Below are 16,020 nucleotides of genomic sequence, written 5' to 3'. Positions count from 1 at the left end.
TTGTGTAAGCTTCAGGAGTCAAACTAAAGAAGGCTAAGGGTTATCCAGAAAACCTAATGAGAAGATCTTAATCTTGTTAGATTTCTACCGTATTACTGTTTGTAAACTAAGACCTTGATCTTCCCTGCATTATGGGGCTTCTCCTTTTAAAGAAGAATTTTGTTAAACGGCTTATTTTCAACTGATCTATAAGGTCGTGCCATTCCTCGCTAAAACTGTCACCCTTCAGTCTTGTCGTTGGACTGGCAGCACTGCTAGGCTGGCTTACCCTGCTGTCCTGTGCTGTACTAGCTCGCAGCCACCTGGAGCACATCTGGACAAAGAGCTGAGCCGGTTTGTTCGGGAGATGGCCAGGCCCACAGAGGCTGTGACCTCTCTTTGCCACCATATCTGCGGCATTTCACAATCAGGAGGGCATGACAGCAAGGCATCAGACCCCAGCACAGGCGACAGGCTTGGTTTTAGTGTGGGAAAGTGTGGAACAGGCGAAGATTGATGAGTGCCACTTTTACTTCTGCTGACAGCCAGCATCTGTTCCCAACACTGTAACCTACCCTGATTGTTTTGAAAACATGAATGTTTTAGGTGTCTTGGCAACAGTGAAAATGACCACGTTTAAAATAAAAGCAAAATATCACAGATTTTCTTTTCCACTGTGTAACTAAACAGCTGAGATTTTTTGCATGCCTTTAAAAATTCACAGCTTCTTGATTGAAAATGTATCTTCCCAGGGCCTCTGCCAGCTCTGCTGGAGCTGTTGAAGCAGAGCCGTAGTGCAACAGTGATTAAGCTTTAACAGGTTTGTGAGAAGGCGTGGGCGGGGGGCAGAGGGGGGCTGTGTGGAGTGTTTCTCGTGTGTCTCTTGTGTGCGGTCTGTCTCCTGTAGGTGCTGTACGTTAGAGCAGCTGAGCGAGGGTTTACAGTGAGTAACCACAATCGCCACTAGGCTTGTGTTGTCTGTACAAATTGCAACAGCAGCAAATTTTTGCATCCTATAGTATCAGGATGTCCCCCCCCTCCCGTAGTTTCCCCATTTTTTGCTGTGCAAATGTTTTCTACACATTACAGGAAGCGAGATCTGCCAGTTCATGCTGTGTCTTCTATACACACATTTAAAACATGGTGGCTGAGTAGAATTTGAATTGGAAAACGTCCTCTGCAGTCGATTGGGCAAGTTGCTGAAATGCAGTGACTGGGTCAACCATAAACCAACACCGTCACCCGCGGTACCTGCTGGCTGACCTCCTGTACCTCCTACAGCCTCCTCGCGGCTTTTATCGAACTTCACTGCATATCTGTGCACAGCTGGCCTGGTTTTTAACCTCCTGCGTTGAAGTGCCGGCCGCTGTGTGACGCCTGAGCGAGGCAGGCTCCTGGGCTGAAACAGGGCTGCGCAGTCCCTCCTGAGGGCGGCACGCAGCAGGACCCGTCTGCTTGCAGGTGTTGCAGTGGATCTCCGTGCTTGGATTGTTTGTGAGTAGGAGCTGTGGTTTTTAATGTCTACAGACATGGAACAGAGTGTTATTTAAAGGGCAGCTGTATGGTTTTGGATTTTACCAAGCTTTTCTGACTTTAATTGGGTGGACGCCTGAGCAGCCCACGGTGGAAGTTTTGCCTGCTGCTACCTCTGGTTCCAAAGCCGTCTGCTGGCAAAGTGACGCTGAGGAACCCGACGTGGGCGAAAATGTCGCCCGAGCTGAGTTCCTTTCCCCTGGCCGGACCTGCACCTGCTGTGCGCTGTGCGCTGTGTGGACCTGTGGCAGGTTTCAGCTGGGCACTCCTCCTTCCTCCTGGCGGCTGTGCCCGGCGCCCCCAGCCTCCTCGGAACGGAGGCTTCAGCAGCGTCTTGGACGCCAGATGAGGCGCACACCGCGAGGACAAGGCCGGGGCAGAAACCTTCCTGGAGCATAGGCAGACTGCGGGGTCTAGCTGCAGTGCTTCCCTGCGCCTGCCTGCCTTCCTCCAGCCTTTCAGCCTCACGGCTGCTGACTGTCATCAGTCACGTTTGTTTGGTTCGGCGCCTTTAACAGATCTGCGCTCGGCTTATCAAAGAAAGGAACTTGGTAGAAGAATAGCTAAAAATCAACACACATGTGCACTTTGCAGTTCGTGAGGGAAAGTAACTGAGCTTTATTATCATTTGGCATTCTATACAATGTGTTGTGTTTTTATATTAGATTATGTATGCAATCATTTGCTCTATATATTGCTAATACTCGTATTTACAGCTTACAGTTATAAGTACAATCTCTGCTGCAGCAGCAGTTTGCTTTTTGGATTCCTCCCTTTCTCAGCTCCTCGTGTTATTACCTGGATTCTTGTCTCTTCTGTTCAGTGTGCTAAGGGCACTTGAAGGAGGATTTGAGCAACACTGAAGTGCACAGTGAAAGGAAACCTGTATGGGCGGCGTAAGAGTTTGAATGAGTTAGTTGCCGTCTTTCTCCCATTGCAGAGCTTTACAGAGTACAATTCAGTTAATTAAAAGTAAATTGCCAAAGAATCAATAATTGGTCCAAATAAATAGGCTCTGTACTGTGCTTAGCAATGCTTAAAGAAGGGTGGGACTGTATTCCACACAGGATATCAGTCCATCACTGGTCTCTCCCTCTCCCTCTCCCTCTCCCTCTCCCTCTCCCTCTCTCACGCACACGCACACGCACACGCACAAGTACAAGTACATGCGGATAATTAGACACCAGTTAGCCTACCCGGCATGCATTTGGAAAGTGGGAAGAAATGAGGAACAGCTTGCTGACGCCCTCCCAGAGGAGAACATGCAAACTCTACACAGACAGCAGCTCTGTCCAGAATCAAACCCAGGAGCTCGGAGACGACCACGCTTACCTCAATGCCATGCCACTGTGTCCCAACAGATCAGAACTATCCAGGATGTGTAAGGAGCTGAGGTTCTGATCTTTCTTGTACTGAATTCAGATTCATTCCTGATCAGACGCCGCACTGCTATGACCACAGGCAGAATATGGGCTGGATAATAAGAGATTGTTGGCATTGTAGTCTCATACAGATAGATCGAAGTGCGTTATCAACACCTGATGTATGCTTTAGGAAGGAAGAGGTTATCATTTTAGCACGGGGCGACATGATAAAACTGAATGTTGTTTTAAGTGTGCTGATGCAGCCATGATGACAGGGCACGCTGCAGTACAATGCTGTTCTTCCTCGCGGTGCTCGTGTGCTTTACAGATCTGGTTTCACATGGTGGGGCTGCTCATCGGCGCCCCGGTTTTAGCTCTGTGCTGCCAGCGAGAAGCCCCAGCCCTGCCCCCCCGCGCTCCTGACCTGGCTCTGCTCTGCTCTTTTCTCCCGGCAGGTGGCGACAGAAAAGGTTGCAGGAAAGCTGAGTTCTACTCTCTCATGGGTGAAGAGCGCGGTGTCCCACGGCGTCGGTCAAATGGCTAGTCAGGTGGTCAGCCCGTCGGCCTCCTCGCTGCACACCACCTCCTCCTCCACCACCCTGTCCACGCCCGCGCTGTCGCCCTCCTCGCCCACGCAGCTGAGCCCCGACGAGCTGGAGCTGCTCGCCAAGCTCGAGGAGCAGAACAGGTAGGGGGGCGTCGCGCCAGAAACCCACTGCAGAGCCTCATTTCGGCTCCGGCGCCTTGTGTCTTGTTGCTTTTTTTTATTACCGCTTCAAAGACAAATGCATTTAATTATCCCTGCTCTTACATGCAGTAGGCTTTAGCCCTGCTTGTGTAGTTTTCCTCTGGAGATCGGTGGCCCCAACTCTCTCTTTTCTGACTGTGCTAATTAGCTTCCAGTGGAATTGGACAGTCCAGGAGCAGCTGTTCCCAGGCATGAGAGAGCTGTGCGGTCTGGCATGGATTTTGCAGGCTGGATCGGAGCTGCAGTTGGGCAGCGTGACTGCTCTGTGACCAGGCCGGGCCTGGCGCTGCTCAGCGGGGGGGTGGGGGGGGACTAGCTGATGGACACAGAGGATGGAGGGAGAGCCCTCCTGGCTGTGCTCAGTGTGGCACTGTGGGCAAGGCAGGGAGGGAAAGTCCAGGCTCTGGGATCTGGGGACTCGGCTTGCGTTGGGGAAAGGTTTGGAAGCTCTTTGTTTTCGGAGTGCTAACTGGGGCTGCCCGGTGAGGTGCTGCAGCCGCAGGAAGAGATCTTTGTCCTGATTTAAGAACTTTCTTTCTCGGTTATTGAGAGCTTTTTAGTCTTGACTAGAGTTGATCACGAGGGGATGAGATCCTGGGATGAATTAGCTCATGAGCTCGTTGGGCTGATGAATGGCCACTGGTTGATGGCTGGAGAAGCACAGCAGTGGGCTGGATTCTGGCCTGTTGCCGTGGTGAGGAGCAGCCCGTTCGGACACAGCCAGCTGGTGTCCAGCTGTTTCACCCACCTGTTCATCTGTGGCAGCTCCGGAGAGCTGGGGGGGCGGTGTCTAGCCCGCTTCCCCGGTCACCGGGGAACACAGATGAGGGCCCCTCTTAGCAGATGTCTTGAGGTTTAGGAAAGGTCAGTCATCTGCTGGCTCCTCCCTTGTGTATTGAAATTTGATTCTTCTTATTTCACACTTTCCTGATTGTGAAGTTCTGTGCTATGTGTAACTCCGGGTGTGAACAGGACTTATTTTAAAGCGTATGGCTGAGTAAAAGAGTTGAGAGTCCTCTGCCTCGGTTTTATTCCTGTATCGTTCTGTGTCGGTTGGGTGGTACTGTTGCCTGTCCGGATGAGTGGATTGGTTTACCAGCCTCGACTGCAAGAGGATCAGGTGCTCAGCATCATTCGGCTACTGTGCCCCATGGGAGTGATGTCTTGGGGGGCTCCCCGTCCCGTTTTTCAATCCTGCCTCGTTTAATTACTTAATTGAAGCCATAATTCAACTATTAAGTTGCTGCATTGGAGCAACGGATTCCCCCCCCCCCCCACCACCACCACCATACACACTAGCCTTTCTGCTAGTGGAAAAGCTGAAGCAAATCAAACAGTTCAAATGACTCCTGTTATTAAGACAACTGAGGGATCAGGTGGAAGAAAGCTGGGCAGGTGTGTGTGTGTGTGGGCCTTCAGCACGAGGAGTGCTGTGAGGGAGCTTGTGTCTGTAGGTACAGGAGGAAGCAAAGCCTAGTTGAAAGTGTTATCCGGTGTCTTCAACGCAGGAGTCGGTTTTTTTTCCCCCTGACGTTTATAGAACATGATGGCTCTGCTGTATTGCACTCGTGGGTGGAATACTGGCCAAGAAGGTTCTGCAATTATAGAAATTTGTTCTCCATTTATATGGGGAAGCGCTTAAAAAATCTTCCTGCTCTTGGCTGTAAATCACCAGAATGCGTAGGCCGCTGGGTTCTGTCACTCAGCGTTTTCTGCCTTAGTGTGATAACTGGCGCAGCTCTTTGTTTTCCTTCAGCTGTTCACAATGTGGAAGAAGAACAGATTTTGTACTACATGGCCTTTGGTTTGTATTTTCCAGGCACTTTGGAAACATTTGCAAAAGCGGATCAGAGGTTTGGTTGTATAAAACGAACAATTGCCTCTCGCGTTTTGAAAGGTTTCAGCGCTGAAGTCTTCAGATCAGTAGACAAGTCAGTGCAGCACCTGTGTCAGACATCTTTTAAAGTCAGTGTTGCATGGTGCCTTTCCAGTTTTCCAATCATGTTTCTGTGCCTCTTCCCTTCAGTGTGAGTTAGGGATGCTCTCCTGACAGTTGGATATTGCACAGGATATTGGAGTGACTGGTTCTAACTTCTCAGTGCTAGCAGGACTCCCTCAGTGTCTTTATGGAAAAAGCCATTTACTGTATTGTAAAGTGGAGTTTGTGTGTCTTGAATCAATTCTTGCACTCACCCCCGGAAGAGCTCTCATTACTGTTTTACTTGTTCACCCTCCTATTGTTCTAAGTGTAACAGCTGTCAGTCTGAGAGTTTTAGCGTCTGCTGTTGTGCATCGGGTGTGCTCTGTGTGCAGAGTTTGCACTCTGTCCTTAAGGTTTGCCCGTAAGGATTCTTTGCTTCTGTTTAAGTATGACTCACGGTGATGCATAGTTCGTGCCTTTCCTAAGTGTGGTCTATTCAGCAAAACTATAATTACAGACTTAAAGGGACTTGCTTCGCCCTGAGAAATTGATTACTTTCAGTGTGTCTGGAGAGATAATTACCAAAAGGAGCAGCGCCTGTATGAGTTCAAGTAATCTCAAAGGAATGCATGTCTTCGTCTAAAAAGAAATCCTACTCAACAATCTGAAGTAGGACTGACATTGAATTTGGAATTGGACGAGTACAGTATATTTTTTTCCTGCACATGTCTGAAGATGAATATTGATTTTCCTGGTTGGTGTAGATTTGCTACACAGATTGCTTTGGAACTCCTCTGTATTCCCGGAGGAGGACCTGGATTTTGGGGTGCTCCTGGACCTGCAAGGCTGTAGGATTTCGGGGTGCTCCTGGACCTGCGAGGCTGTAGGATTTCGGGGTGCTTCTGGACCTGCGAGGCTGTTCCCTCCTGCCAGGGCAGGACTAAGATGGCAACATGCCTTCAGGAGGAAACCCAGCTTTCTTTGTGATGAGATATAGGCCATGCTTCTCTGTGATCGCTAGAGACAGAAAACGCCACGTTTGAGCCACTCTCGCTTTCTTTTGGCACTTAGGAACTGTAAAGTTAGCAGTGCATTTGAATTCTGTGGTGCCCTTAAGGCAGCTGAAGTTCCCTGCTCATTATCCTCTTGCGCAGGCCCAGTGGAGCCGTCCAAAGTCCCGTTGTGCGAGAATGCAGGGTTACACGCCGTCAAACATAAATGCTGGGGTCAAAATACTTCCTGAACCAGGCCCGTCATCTCACAGCTTGAGCCATCTTAGGGGGGTGTTGAATTTTGTATTGGAGTTCTCAAATTCTAAAAACGGTGCTGCTCTAGATATAGGTTGCTTTTATTTATTAGCGTGGGCGTTTTTGAGGCGGCGCTCTGGTAATTAGGTCTGCTAAATGAGGCCGACGACTGCCTAGACCAAAATGTGGAAGTGAGCCGTGGCAGGGAAGAGCGGAGGGTCCTAGTGCTTCGTTTCGTCTCCTGCGAGGAGCTGCCGTTGCTCCAGGCCAGGGGAAAGGTCATTGTGCTGTGAAGGCGCGGGGCGGGGGACAGAGCTGGAGAAGGGCCTTGGCACTGCCCTGCCCTGCCCTGCCCTGGCTCCTGATAAGAGCAGTGCGCGAGCGAGCGTGCCACTGCTCCCTGGTCCGGGCCCGGTCCGCGAGACGGCGAGGAGAGCCATGAGCGCCCCACGGTAAGCCCCACGGCGGTCTCCCCCCCCCAGCGGGGCAGCGAAGGCGAAACGTCGGCGCCGACTCTTCCTGCTCCGGGCCCGCTGAAGGCCTCCCCGGCCACTCTTGCGGTGCTGTTGGAATTTCCTTCGCGGTTCCTCAGGGGAAATGCAGACTTTCGTCTTCTGACGGCGGTGCTGCTCTTTGCTGTTCGACTGCTGGTAAATAATTGCCAGAGAAGCCAGACTGCAGCAGGAAAACAGGCCAGCGTGGAGGCCTTGTGAATTTCACCGTTTTATTGCTATGGAAGGTTTTTAGGATATAGGATAGGTGGTGGGGAAAAAATACTTGGTTTTTAGCTGTAATGCTTGGTGTTGAGTGAATAATTGAAACAATATTTGTTTCCAAGACAAGGACCAAGTACAGGATTAACCCTTACTTGGCCTGAGTCTGCACTCTTCTACTCTTAATTGCGACGTGTGTTGTTGCTTTGAATGACATGGCCTGGACAAGAACATTCCAGCACAGAAAATGTAACAGCGTCTTCGGTTTTGGTTTCTAAGCTTTTTTTTTTTTAAAAAAGAGAAAACCCCTTCCTAACATCTTTCTGTAGAATTCTAAAAAGTTTGTTCGTGTAAATGAGTTCTGATGGATTTGTTGTACTTTTGCTAGTTTTCAAACCCCTGGATGCTGTGCGGTTCTGCGAGGTCTGTGCTCGTCTGTGCTGCTTGTGCGCTTGTTCCTGGGCTTCTCATGAACATGTGCAGAGCCTCTACTGTTTTAACCCAGATGTGGATCTTAGCTGAGCTACAGAAGCACTTTGTAGCACGTGAGGTGTTATTAAAAATTGTGCACTTGTTTTGAAGAAGAAGTCTTCTTCAATTTACTGCCCAGATGTTGCATATGTGGTAAGAATGGATTTTAGTTGACTTCCCAAACAATTGGTGAACCCAAGGTACATCAAAAATTAATTTCAGCACATTGCAGCTCAGTGTTCTTCTATACATAGTGGTTTTCATTGCCTCTGTAAGAAGATCTTAGGCCTATTCATTAGGCGTGGAGTTGGAAATGGAAATCCTGGCTGAATGTTGCACCCAGAAAGTGCAGAATAGTGTCTTCACAGCAAAAATGACACTGAAGACTTAATTTCCAGGAATCTTATCTGGTTAAGCAATGTAATGCCTTTTGAAAGAAAAATGGTGTGTTTTTAACCGTATTCCAAAATGCTATTTCCTGCGGGGCTCTGTGCTGAAGCTGAAAGGTGGGTGTTTGCTCAGGATGGTGTGATGGCAGGGGGCTGTCAGATGCACCTGTGCAGGATCAGGTGTTACAGCACCTACAGCTGCTTCTCAGGATAGCTGTTCAGTGGGAGACTTGTGACATACCCGCCATGTCCTTTATAAAGCCGTTCCTGTTTCTGCAAATCCTTCTTTTTCTTTGGTTGTAGGGCTGCTTGTGAAGAATTTAGTTCACTGTGAAAAAATACGGATGAAGGACACAATGTGGCCTTTTTTCTCCATTGGAACAGGCCCTGTGCTGGAGGTCCATCCCCCTGGAGGACAACTTCAGGACAGAGTGCAGCCCAAACAGAACATGATCGACATTTTAATCATGGGATTGCATTGCTAAATTTGGCTAATAAAAAGCTTAACATATGCAGCTATTTAATGCTGCTTGAGCCCAAGGCATTCTGTGGGGCTGTGCACTCTTAAAGACACAGTGCTGCAGATTATGTGCAGGCGTTAGGTTTGTGCATTTGTGGATCGGTTGGCTACACGTGACGGACTGTCCAGTGTGTGCTGTCCAAGCGGGTCAGCCAAAGCAGAGGCTGTCCAAGCGGGTCAGCGCAGACTGATTGTTTTCACTCTGTCTGCCACCACTTGTGTTCTTATTAAAAAATATCCATGTTTATTTTTAGTAAATGACAAATGCACAAAAAACTTCCTGAGCAATGCATTATCTGCCGTGAATGAAATGCGGTGGGGTTCTGTTATTCAAAAACAGACCTTTTGGGTAAAGGAAGCTGTTGGCGGCTCGGGTAGCTGCGAACAGCGCGAACACTCCCAAGCGAAACCGTGAAAGCTCACCCAGCAGAGCGTGAAGGAGGGTGAAACATCTCATTTCCCCTTGTAGAGGCTGATGCATCTCCGTGCGGTTCAGACGAGGCCATCTGATCTGCACAGCCTTGGCTTAATAGCACTCAGGATACGCGGTTCCGTAAGTCTTGTTGAGCACATTGCTTAGTGGTGTTTCTGAAGTGAACTGTACTCCCCATTATGAGCTGTAGGAGACTCAAGGGAAAATACTGTCAGTTGATAGCTACACAACTATGTTCTCTTGTCCTGTAAGGTAGTAGACTATTTCTCCCTGAGTAAAATCCTTTTGTAACCCATAAATCAGAAAATGCATTTGCATTCTCCAGTTTAATAGTTGCATAGGTCTGAAATTTTCCATTTTTCTTTTCTAAGTAACCAGCTCAAATGAGGCCTGCAGTGCTTTCAGAGCTCCCAGCAAGACACTATGCGTAAAAATAAAAATGTTGGGATGGCAGTACATCTCGCCGGTGGCACACTTGGGAACTGACATTGATGTGCTGTAATGACCTGCGAGACGCGTTGTCCTGAGGCTGTTTCAGCGGTGCCCCTGCTGCAGGGTATCGGGGTCGGCAACGCCACCACCTGAGAAAGAACATCGGCCTCACATGGACGTCCTTGTGACACAGAGGAGGGTTGCTTCAGCTCGATGTCAGATCCTCTCCTTTTTAACCGCACTAGACTATAATGACCTGGGAAACGGTTTTAACACAGAGAAAGCCAATGCTATTGGACAACAGGTCTCTTTGCAGTGTGAAATGCTTTCTCTGCGGTTTAAAAGACGCTGTCAAAGAGCCTTTGTCTTTCTGAGAGAAGCTGTTCTGTCTTTTGGACGCAACCCCCTACTGTGCTGGCACTAGTGTGACGCTGTCACGAAACGTGTACCAGCAGTTTCCGAGATCGGGTTTCTCTTTTTCTGGAGAAGCAGCTCCCTGCGGCTGCTTCGCCGGTTCCACAGAGGCTGCTCGTGGGGGTATCGAGTTCCCATGTCCGCGCTGCGCCCATCGTGGCTGACCGGCACAGAGCTGAGGGGGGGGGAAGTGTAGCCTGGACAAGCAGACTGCAAGAGTGTCGGGCTAATAACACCTCATTGTCGCGCTGTGGGTTTTTTTTTCACTGCTGTAGGAAGATTGAGGATGAAAACCCCTTCCCTTTGGGTCAGGAGTGCAGAGCTGGTGAATCAGCCTGTCTCTCTGTCAAACATAAACCCATTGTTGCCATCTCTCTGGAAGTTTGCGCTGCATGTTAGCCACGCTAATCACGGCTGATTTGGGAGACGTCTTTTTAGGCTTAATCTTGTTTGTGTGACCTCAGCCAAGCACAGGGCACCGTGAGACGAGCAGCCCGGGGCTGGGACCTCTGGCTCTGTCTCGCAGGCTCATCGCTCTTATTGCAGCACTGAAGTGGTGTTGCTCAGAGGTGCCTTTGAGTGTCGCGGGATGCGGGATGACTCCGAGAGGCTCCTGCATCCGCATCCCTGTGTGGCCGGGCTTGTCCGTAAGCCTCCGAATTCCCAGCCCTTAAAGCCGGGCGCAGTGTAGTGACAGTGTCCTCTCATCCAGCACGGGGCCGGAAGGTGTCTCGGTTCCTGGTGCTCCAGCTGTCTTGAGGCTTGGCACAGCGGCGGTAGAGTGTGATTCCAATACGCACACGCTGCTTAGCGCTCACAGCAGCCGTAGCGGTCTTTCTGGTGGGCTTCCGGCGTTGCGTCGGCTCTTTTCACAAAGGGGGGGGAGGGGGGGGTCTGTCGCACCTTTGCCTGATCTGTGTGGGGCTCCTGTTGGCCCCCTGGGGAGCTGGGAAGTGGAGCAGCCTGGAGAGCCACTGGCATATTTGTCAAGACCAAAACCAGTTGAAGGAGCTCTACAAACGTGTAGTTTGGGGGATGCGTTTTCTCTGAGTGAATGTATTGCTGGAAATAGAGGTGTAATCTGTGAACTAGGCGAAAGGAGGCACCTCGATACACGGAGGGTGGTGGGAGTGTGGAGTGAGTTGCCCAGCCATGTTGTTGAGGTGGATGCTCTACTGTTGGCAGGCCAGTAGTTACTAACATCCAAGCAAATTAGATGCTGTATTTATAATCCTTACACTTACATGGCCCTTTTCTGGACGCTCCACTCAAAGCTCATTACAGGTGATGGGACGTCCGCTCTACCACCACCAGTGTGCAGCCGCACTCATTAGACTGGGGCTTTCGGACCCACACAGACCGCAGGGTGAGCGCCCCCCTACTGACCTCTTCCAGCAGCAGCCTTAGCTTTCCCGGGACGTCTCCCATCCCGGTACTGACCAGGCTCACGCCTGCTGAGCTTCAGTGGGCGGCCTGCTGTGGAAGAGTTGATTTATGTTGTTTTTAATGATGTCTTCCCAAGACAGCAGTTTGTTTGCCAGAAATGATCCCTATAGGTCATTAAACTTGAACTTTTGATGCTTAGAGCAGATGGTAGGTGTTTGGGTATTTATTGTGCTCCTACTGGAACATTTTAATGTCATAGCCATTGTACCAGACGAGTCATAACAAACGCCTCCGGCGCACAGGGCCAGGTTCTCCTGTGCTGTGATAAAGGTCTCTGTTCATGCTGGAGGTGCAGTATACAGTTTGCCCCTGCCGAAACTGGATATTCATGTCCATCCAGAAAATCGATTAGAAAAGAGGAAATGGTATAGAAAACTAAACTACAAAAGCTTCGAGAGAGGAAGTTTCTTGGATTTTTAGCAAAAGGGCTGATGCAGAATGTACCGTCTTCAGGGGTAACTTTGACAGTACTGACGTTCGCCACAGACATTTACTTTAGTGAAATCTCATGCGTGGCTTGACTGAATTCAAGTTCTGTTTGTTCGTGTGGGGTCAGGAAGCGTAGATCATGCTGATGGACTACCTAAGGTAGGTGAATATTGTACATTACACCACCGGTGCTGGGTTCTGCTTTATTTCAGTGTGCAACACAAAACTACTGCGTAGCTTTATTCTGTCCAGTTGAAGTTTGAGATCATCCTTTTAAATGGTTTTGAAGCAGATTTCAACTAAAGGGCTTTGCTTTTTTTGGGGGAACCTGCGAAGTCCCAAACTCTGGCGTGGGGAATGTTTCTAGGCCTTGCCAGTCTGCACTGGGGTGTCCGGTCCTTGTGCCGGACAGCAGGGGAGTTCTCTTTAAAGCAACCGCTGAGCTGGACCAGTGCAGCCAGTGAGCCGCTGGTCTGGCTCGTTAAGGGCAGCAGCAGTGGGACTGCACGGCGCGGGTCCCCGGCTGGCCGCCAGGGAGCCCTGGATTGTAACGCGTGCCGTCTGCCCCGCAGGCTCCTGGAGACGGACAGCAAGTCCCTGCGCTCGGTCAACGGCTCCCGCAGGAACAGCGGCTCCTCGCTGGTGTCCAGCTCCTCGGCCTCCAGCAACCTGGGCCACCTGGAGGAGGACTCCTGGATCCTCTGGGGCCGCGTCGTCAACGAGTGGGAGGATGTGCGCAAGAAGAAGGAGAAGCAGCTCAAGGTGAGGCCCGTGGAGGAAGAGGGGGAGGGGCGGGGAGCGGCGCAGAAGCTCTCTCCGGCATTGGTCCCGGTCCGCTGCAGACGTCCCACTCCAGCCCGGAACCGAAAGCAGGACTGCGTTTCAGCAGATTCGGTTGTTGCGCTCTTCAGAGGAGCAGTGTTGGGTCTTGGTCCCCATGGTTACAGAGGAACACCATTGTGAGCTGGCTGCCCTGCTGAGCTGCTTCTGTCCACACGGTCTTGCCTCGGGTCACCTCCTCCTTTCCTCTTTGCCAGCGCTTGAGTTTTTGCTTCGTGACTCGAGTCCTGTGATCCAGTCATGTCCCTGAGGCCAAGTCCTGGTGTTTTCAGATTTGTTGTCAGAAGACACAAAAGCCCCCTTCTCATCTGGAGACGCACTCTTATTTCCAGGCCTCTGTGACACCCTGGCTCAGTGCTGTGTTATTGTGTTTCCATTCGTAATCTTCCACATGTCTCTGGATGTTAACAGCAGCCAAAGCCATTTTTCCCTGTATCCATGTTTACTAGATTTGTACATTTTGCTTATGGATTTGTCTGGGCGGGTCACTTCATATTGTGTCCGGAGTGTCTTCTCTGTCAGCTGTGGTGTAAGCAGTGTCTCAGCCACATCAGAGGCCTGACTCTTGACAAAGATGTCCAGGCGCTCAGACGGGTACTAGACGGTGGTACGGCATCAGAGGCCTGACAGGAGACCTGGTTCCCCCTTATAAATCACTTCTTTAAAATACCGCGGTCGCTTCATGAAAGGTGGCAGCCCCTGCAGCCGCGGAGCTGGCTAGGGTGCACGCGTTCCTGCCGGCTCGCGGCGCGGCTGACCTCGCTAACGCTGGCCGCGTCCCTCTCCGTGCAGGAGCTCGTCAGGAAGGGGATCCCCCACCACTTCAGGGCCATCGTCTGGCAGCTGCTGTGCAACGCGCAGAGCATGCCCATCAAGGACCAGTACTCCGAGCTGCTGAAGATGACGTCGCCCTGCGAGAAGCTCATCCGCAGGGACATCGCGCGGACCTACCCCGAGCACGAGTTCTTCAAGGAGAAGGACAGCCTGGGGCAGGAGGTGCTCTTCAACGTCATGAAGGTCAGGGCTCTAGAGGATTGGCCCTCAACCCTTAAGGCCACGTTTTGGTGACTCCAGTTCCTTTTCCTGTGTTTCTGTGTGGTTTGCAGCTCTTTTTTTTTTTAAATGTGAAAAGACGTTTTAATTTTATTTTCAGGCTCTAGCCACAGGATTCGCAAGTGTAGGGTGGAGGACCATCTGTGGATTGCCACTAGGTGGCGCTGTGTATTAGTGGTAACCACATGCCTTCCCAACAAGAGGTTGTGCCTCAATAATATATAGCACCACCTAGTGGAACACCAGATTTAGTCCTCCTCCCTGTATCTGCAATGAATGTAAACTGCTTATTGCCATTGAATATACTCCATCATGTCCTGTCTGTCCTCAAGAAGAACTCTTTGATTGCACCAAAGGGAAAGAAGTCTTTTTCTGCCATCCTCTATGAACTGTTTTTAAGTAATGTGCTACCGAGGCTAGCCTCTGCCGTAAGGATTTTCTATAATTCACATAAAAAAAAGTTTTTTAAATGCATGTCTACATTACATTTTTTTGCAATTCCAGTTTTTGAGGTGGCAAACGGAAAGCCAGCTGGGCTCCCTCCCCAAGAGCCACAGCTGTAACCTGTGCAGCTCGAGAGCAGCCCGGCTGCGGAGCAGTTTCTGCTGTGTCTCGGGCGCAGGTTTAGGAGAGACGGGGTGTGGACATGTGTGCGGCTGTTTCCCACACTCACATGCCTGTGGGCCTGTCCTGTCTTTGCAGGCTTACTCCCTGGTTGACCGGGAGGTTGGCTACTGCCAAGGGAGTGCTTTCATTGTCGGACTGCTGCTCATGCAGGTGAGAAAGCGTCCTTGTGCTTCATGTGTGTTTCGTCCTTTCAAGATTTGGGAGTTTTTCTGAAGCTCAGGATTTCCCACACTTGTGCATGGTTTTGCTTTCAAAGGAAAGGGTGATTAAAAGCGATCAAGTATGCTAAAGAATAATCAGGAAGACGCTTGCAATTCGCTCCATTTCCCTTAGTAATCTTAAATAAACAGAGTCCTGTCTAAAGCCCAACTATGCACAGATGTCTGATGTTTCTGCAACTGCAGTGCAGTTTACTCACAGAATTGATTGAAATTAGTGGCTACATTAGAGCTGCTTTCTTAGGCGCTGAATTGTTTTATGAGATATCGGTGCCCAGATCCGAAACACACAGCCGGCTGTGTCTGGAGGCATGAAGCCTCCTTTGTCGTAAGGACTGGGGGGCATGAAGAGTACTGAAGCCCGTTTGTGTGCTCTCTCCACGCAGATGCCAGAAGAGGAAGCCTTCTGTGTGTTTGTGAAACTAATGCAAGACTACCGGCTGAGAGAGCTCTTCAAACCCAGCATGGCGGAGCTGGGGCTCTGCATGTACCAGTTTGAGTGCATGATTCAGGTAAGGTGAAGACCTGCGAGCTCGAGCATTCTGGGCACAGCAGCTCGACCATTGCACAGGGAAGATCTGCACGGGGGGCACTCGGGCTAAATGTGGAGTTGCTTTGCTGTAAAGGGCTGTTCTGAACCACTGCAAGTCCGGATTCCAAGCTGTTGTAAAGGGGTGCCTGTGACATGAGCAGAATGCCCCCCCTCACACAAACTCCCACTATGTAGCAGTTTGATCCATTTCAGGTTTTTGCTAGTGGCATCCTCTCATACCATAGGCAAAAGCTGGTGGGGGATAGCTCAAGCTCGTGCCTTTTTTGGGTTCAGTTTTCAGACGTGAAGTGAGCGTTCGGGTGCTTTGCTTTTTGTCATCAGTATGGCATGCACGGGCTGCGCGCGAGTCCTGCGGCCGGCGTCCCCGGGCTGCGCTCTTGACTGTCCGCGTGTCTCTCCAGGAGCAGCTCCCCGAGCTGCACGTGCACTTTCAGGCCCAGAGCTTCCACACCTCCATGTACGCCTCCTCCTGGTTTCTCACCATCTTCCTCACTTCCTTCCCCCTGTCCGTGGCCACCAGGATCTTTGACGTCTTCATGTGTGAGGTGAGTCTGTGATCCTGCTGTGCCGGGTGGCTGGAGCTCTGGCTACAGATCCTCGAGGGAACAGGCCCATGTCTCTTGAGAGCAAGAAGGCCGGCCACAGTGTGCAGGCTCATAGCAGCTCAAGCACATTCTGGTCCATTGACTC

General features: G+C 50.6%; 1 protein-coding gene across 5 annotated transcripts in view; it reads left to right on the top strand.

The window, feature by feature from the left end:
* Positions 1–16,020, top strand: part of LOC148823284 (ecotropic viral integration site 5 protein homolog) — a 69,091-nt gene that overhangs the window by 16,637 nt on the left and 36,434 nt on the right. For 4 of the 5 annotated variants that reach the window (XM_088927423.1, XM_088927419.1, XM_088927421.1 and 1 more), the window contains exons 2-7: positions 3,332–3,564; positions 12,612–12,801; positions 13,672–13,896; positions 14,635–14,709; positions 15,164–15,289; positions 15,732–15,875. In XM_088927423.1, coding sequence (XP_088783549.1) covers positions 3,413–3,564; positions 12,612–12,801; positions 13,672–13,896; positions 14,635–14,709; positions 15,164–15,289; positions 15,732–15,875 — 912 coding nt within the window. In that variant the 5' untranslated portion in view covers positions 3,332–3,412. Of the gene's footprint in view, positions 1–3,331; positions 3,565–12,125; positions 12,199–12,611; positions 12,802–13,671; positions 13,897–14,634; positions 14,710–15,163; positions 15,290–15,731; positions 15,876–16,020 lie in introns of those variants that run through there. The other variant, XM_088927422.1, reaches the window with a different exon arrangement.

This window comes from Atractosteus spatula, chromosome 11 (genome assembly GCF_055471065.1).
Source record: "Atractosteus spatula isolate fAtrSpa1 chromosome 11, fAtrSpa1.hap1, whole genome shotgun sequence".
Taxonomy (NCBI): domain Eukaryota; kingdom Metazoa; phylum Chordata; class Actinopteri; order Semionotiformes; family Lepisosteidae; genus Atractosteus; species Atractosteus spatula.
This window is presented reverse-complemented; position numbering and strand designations above follow the sequence as displayed.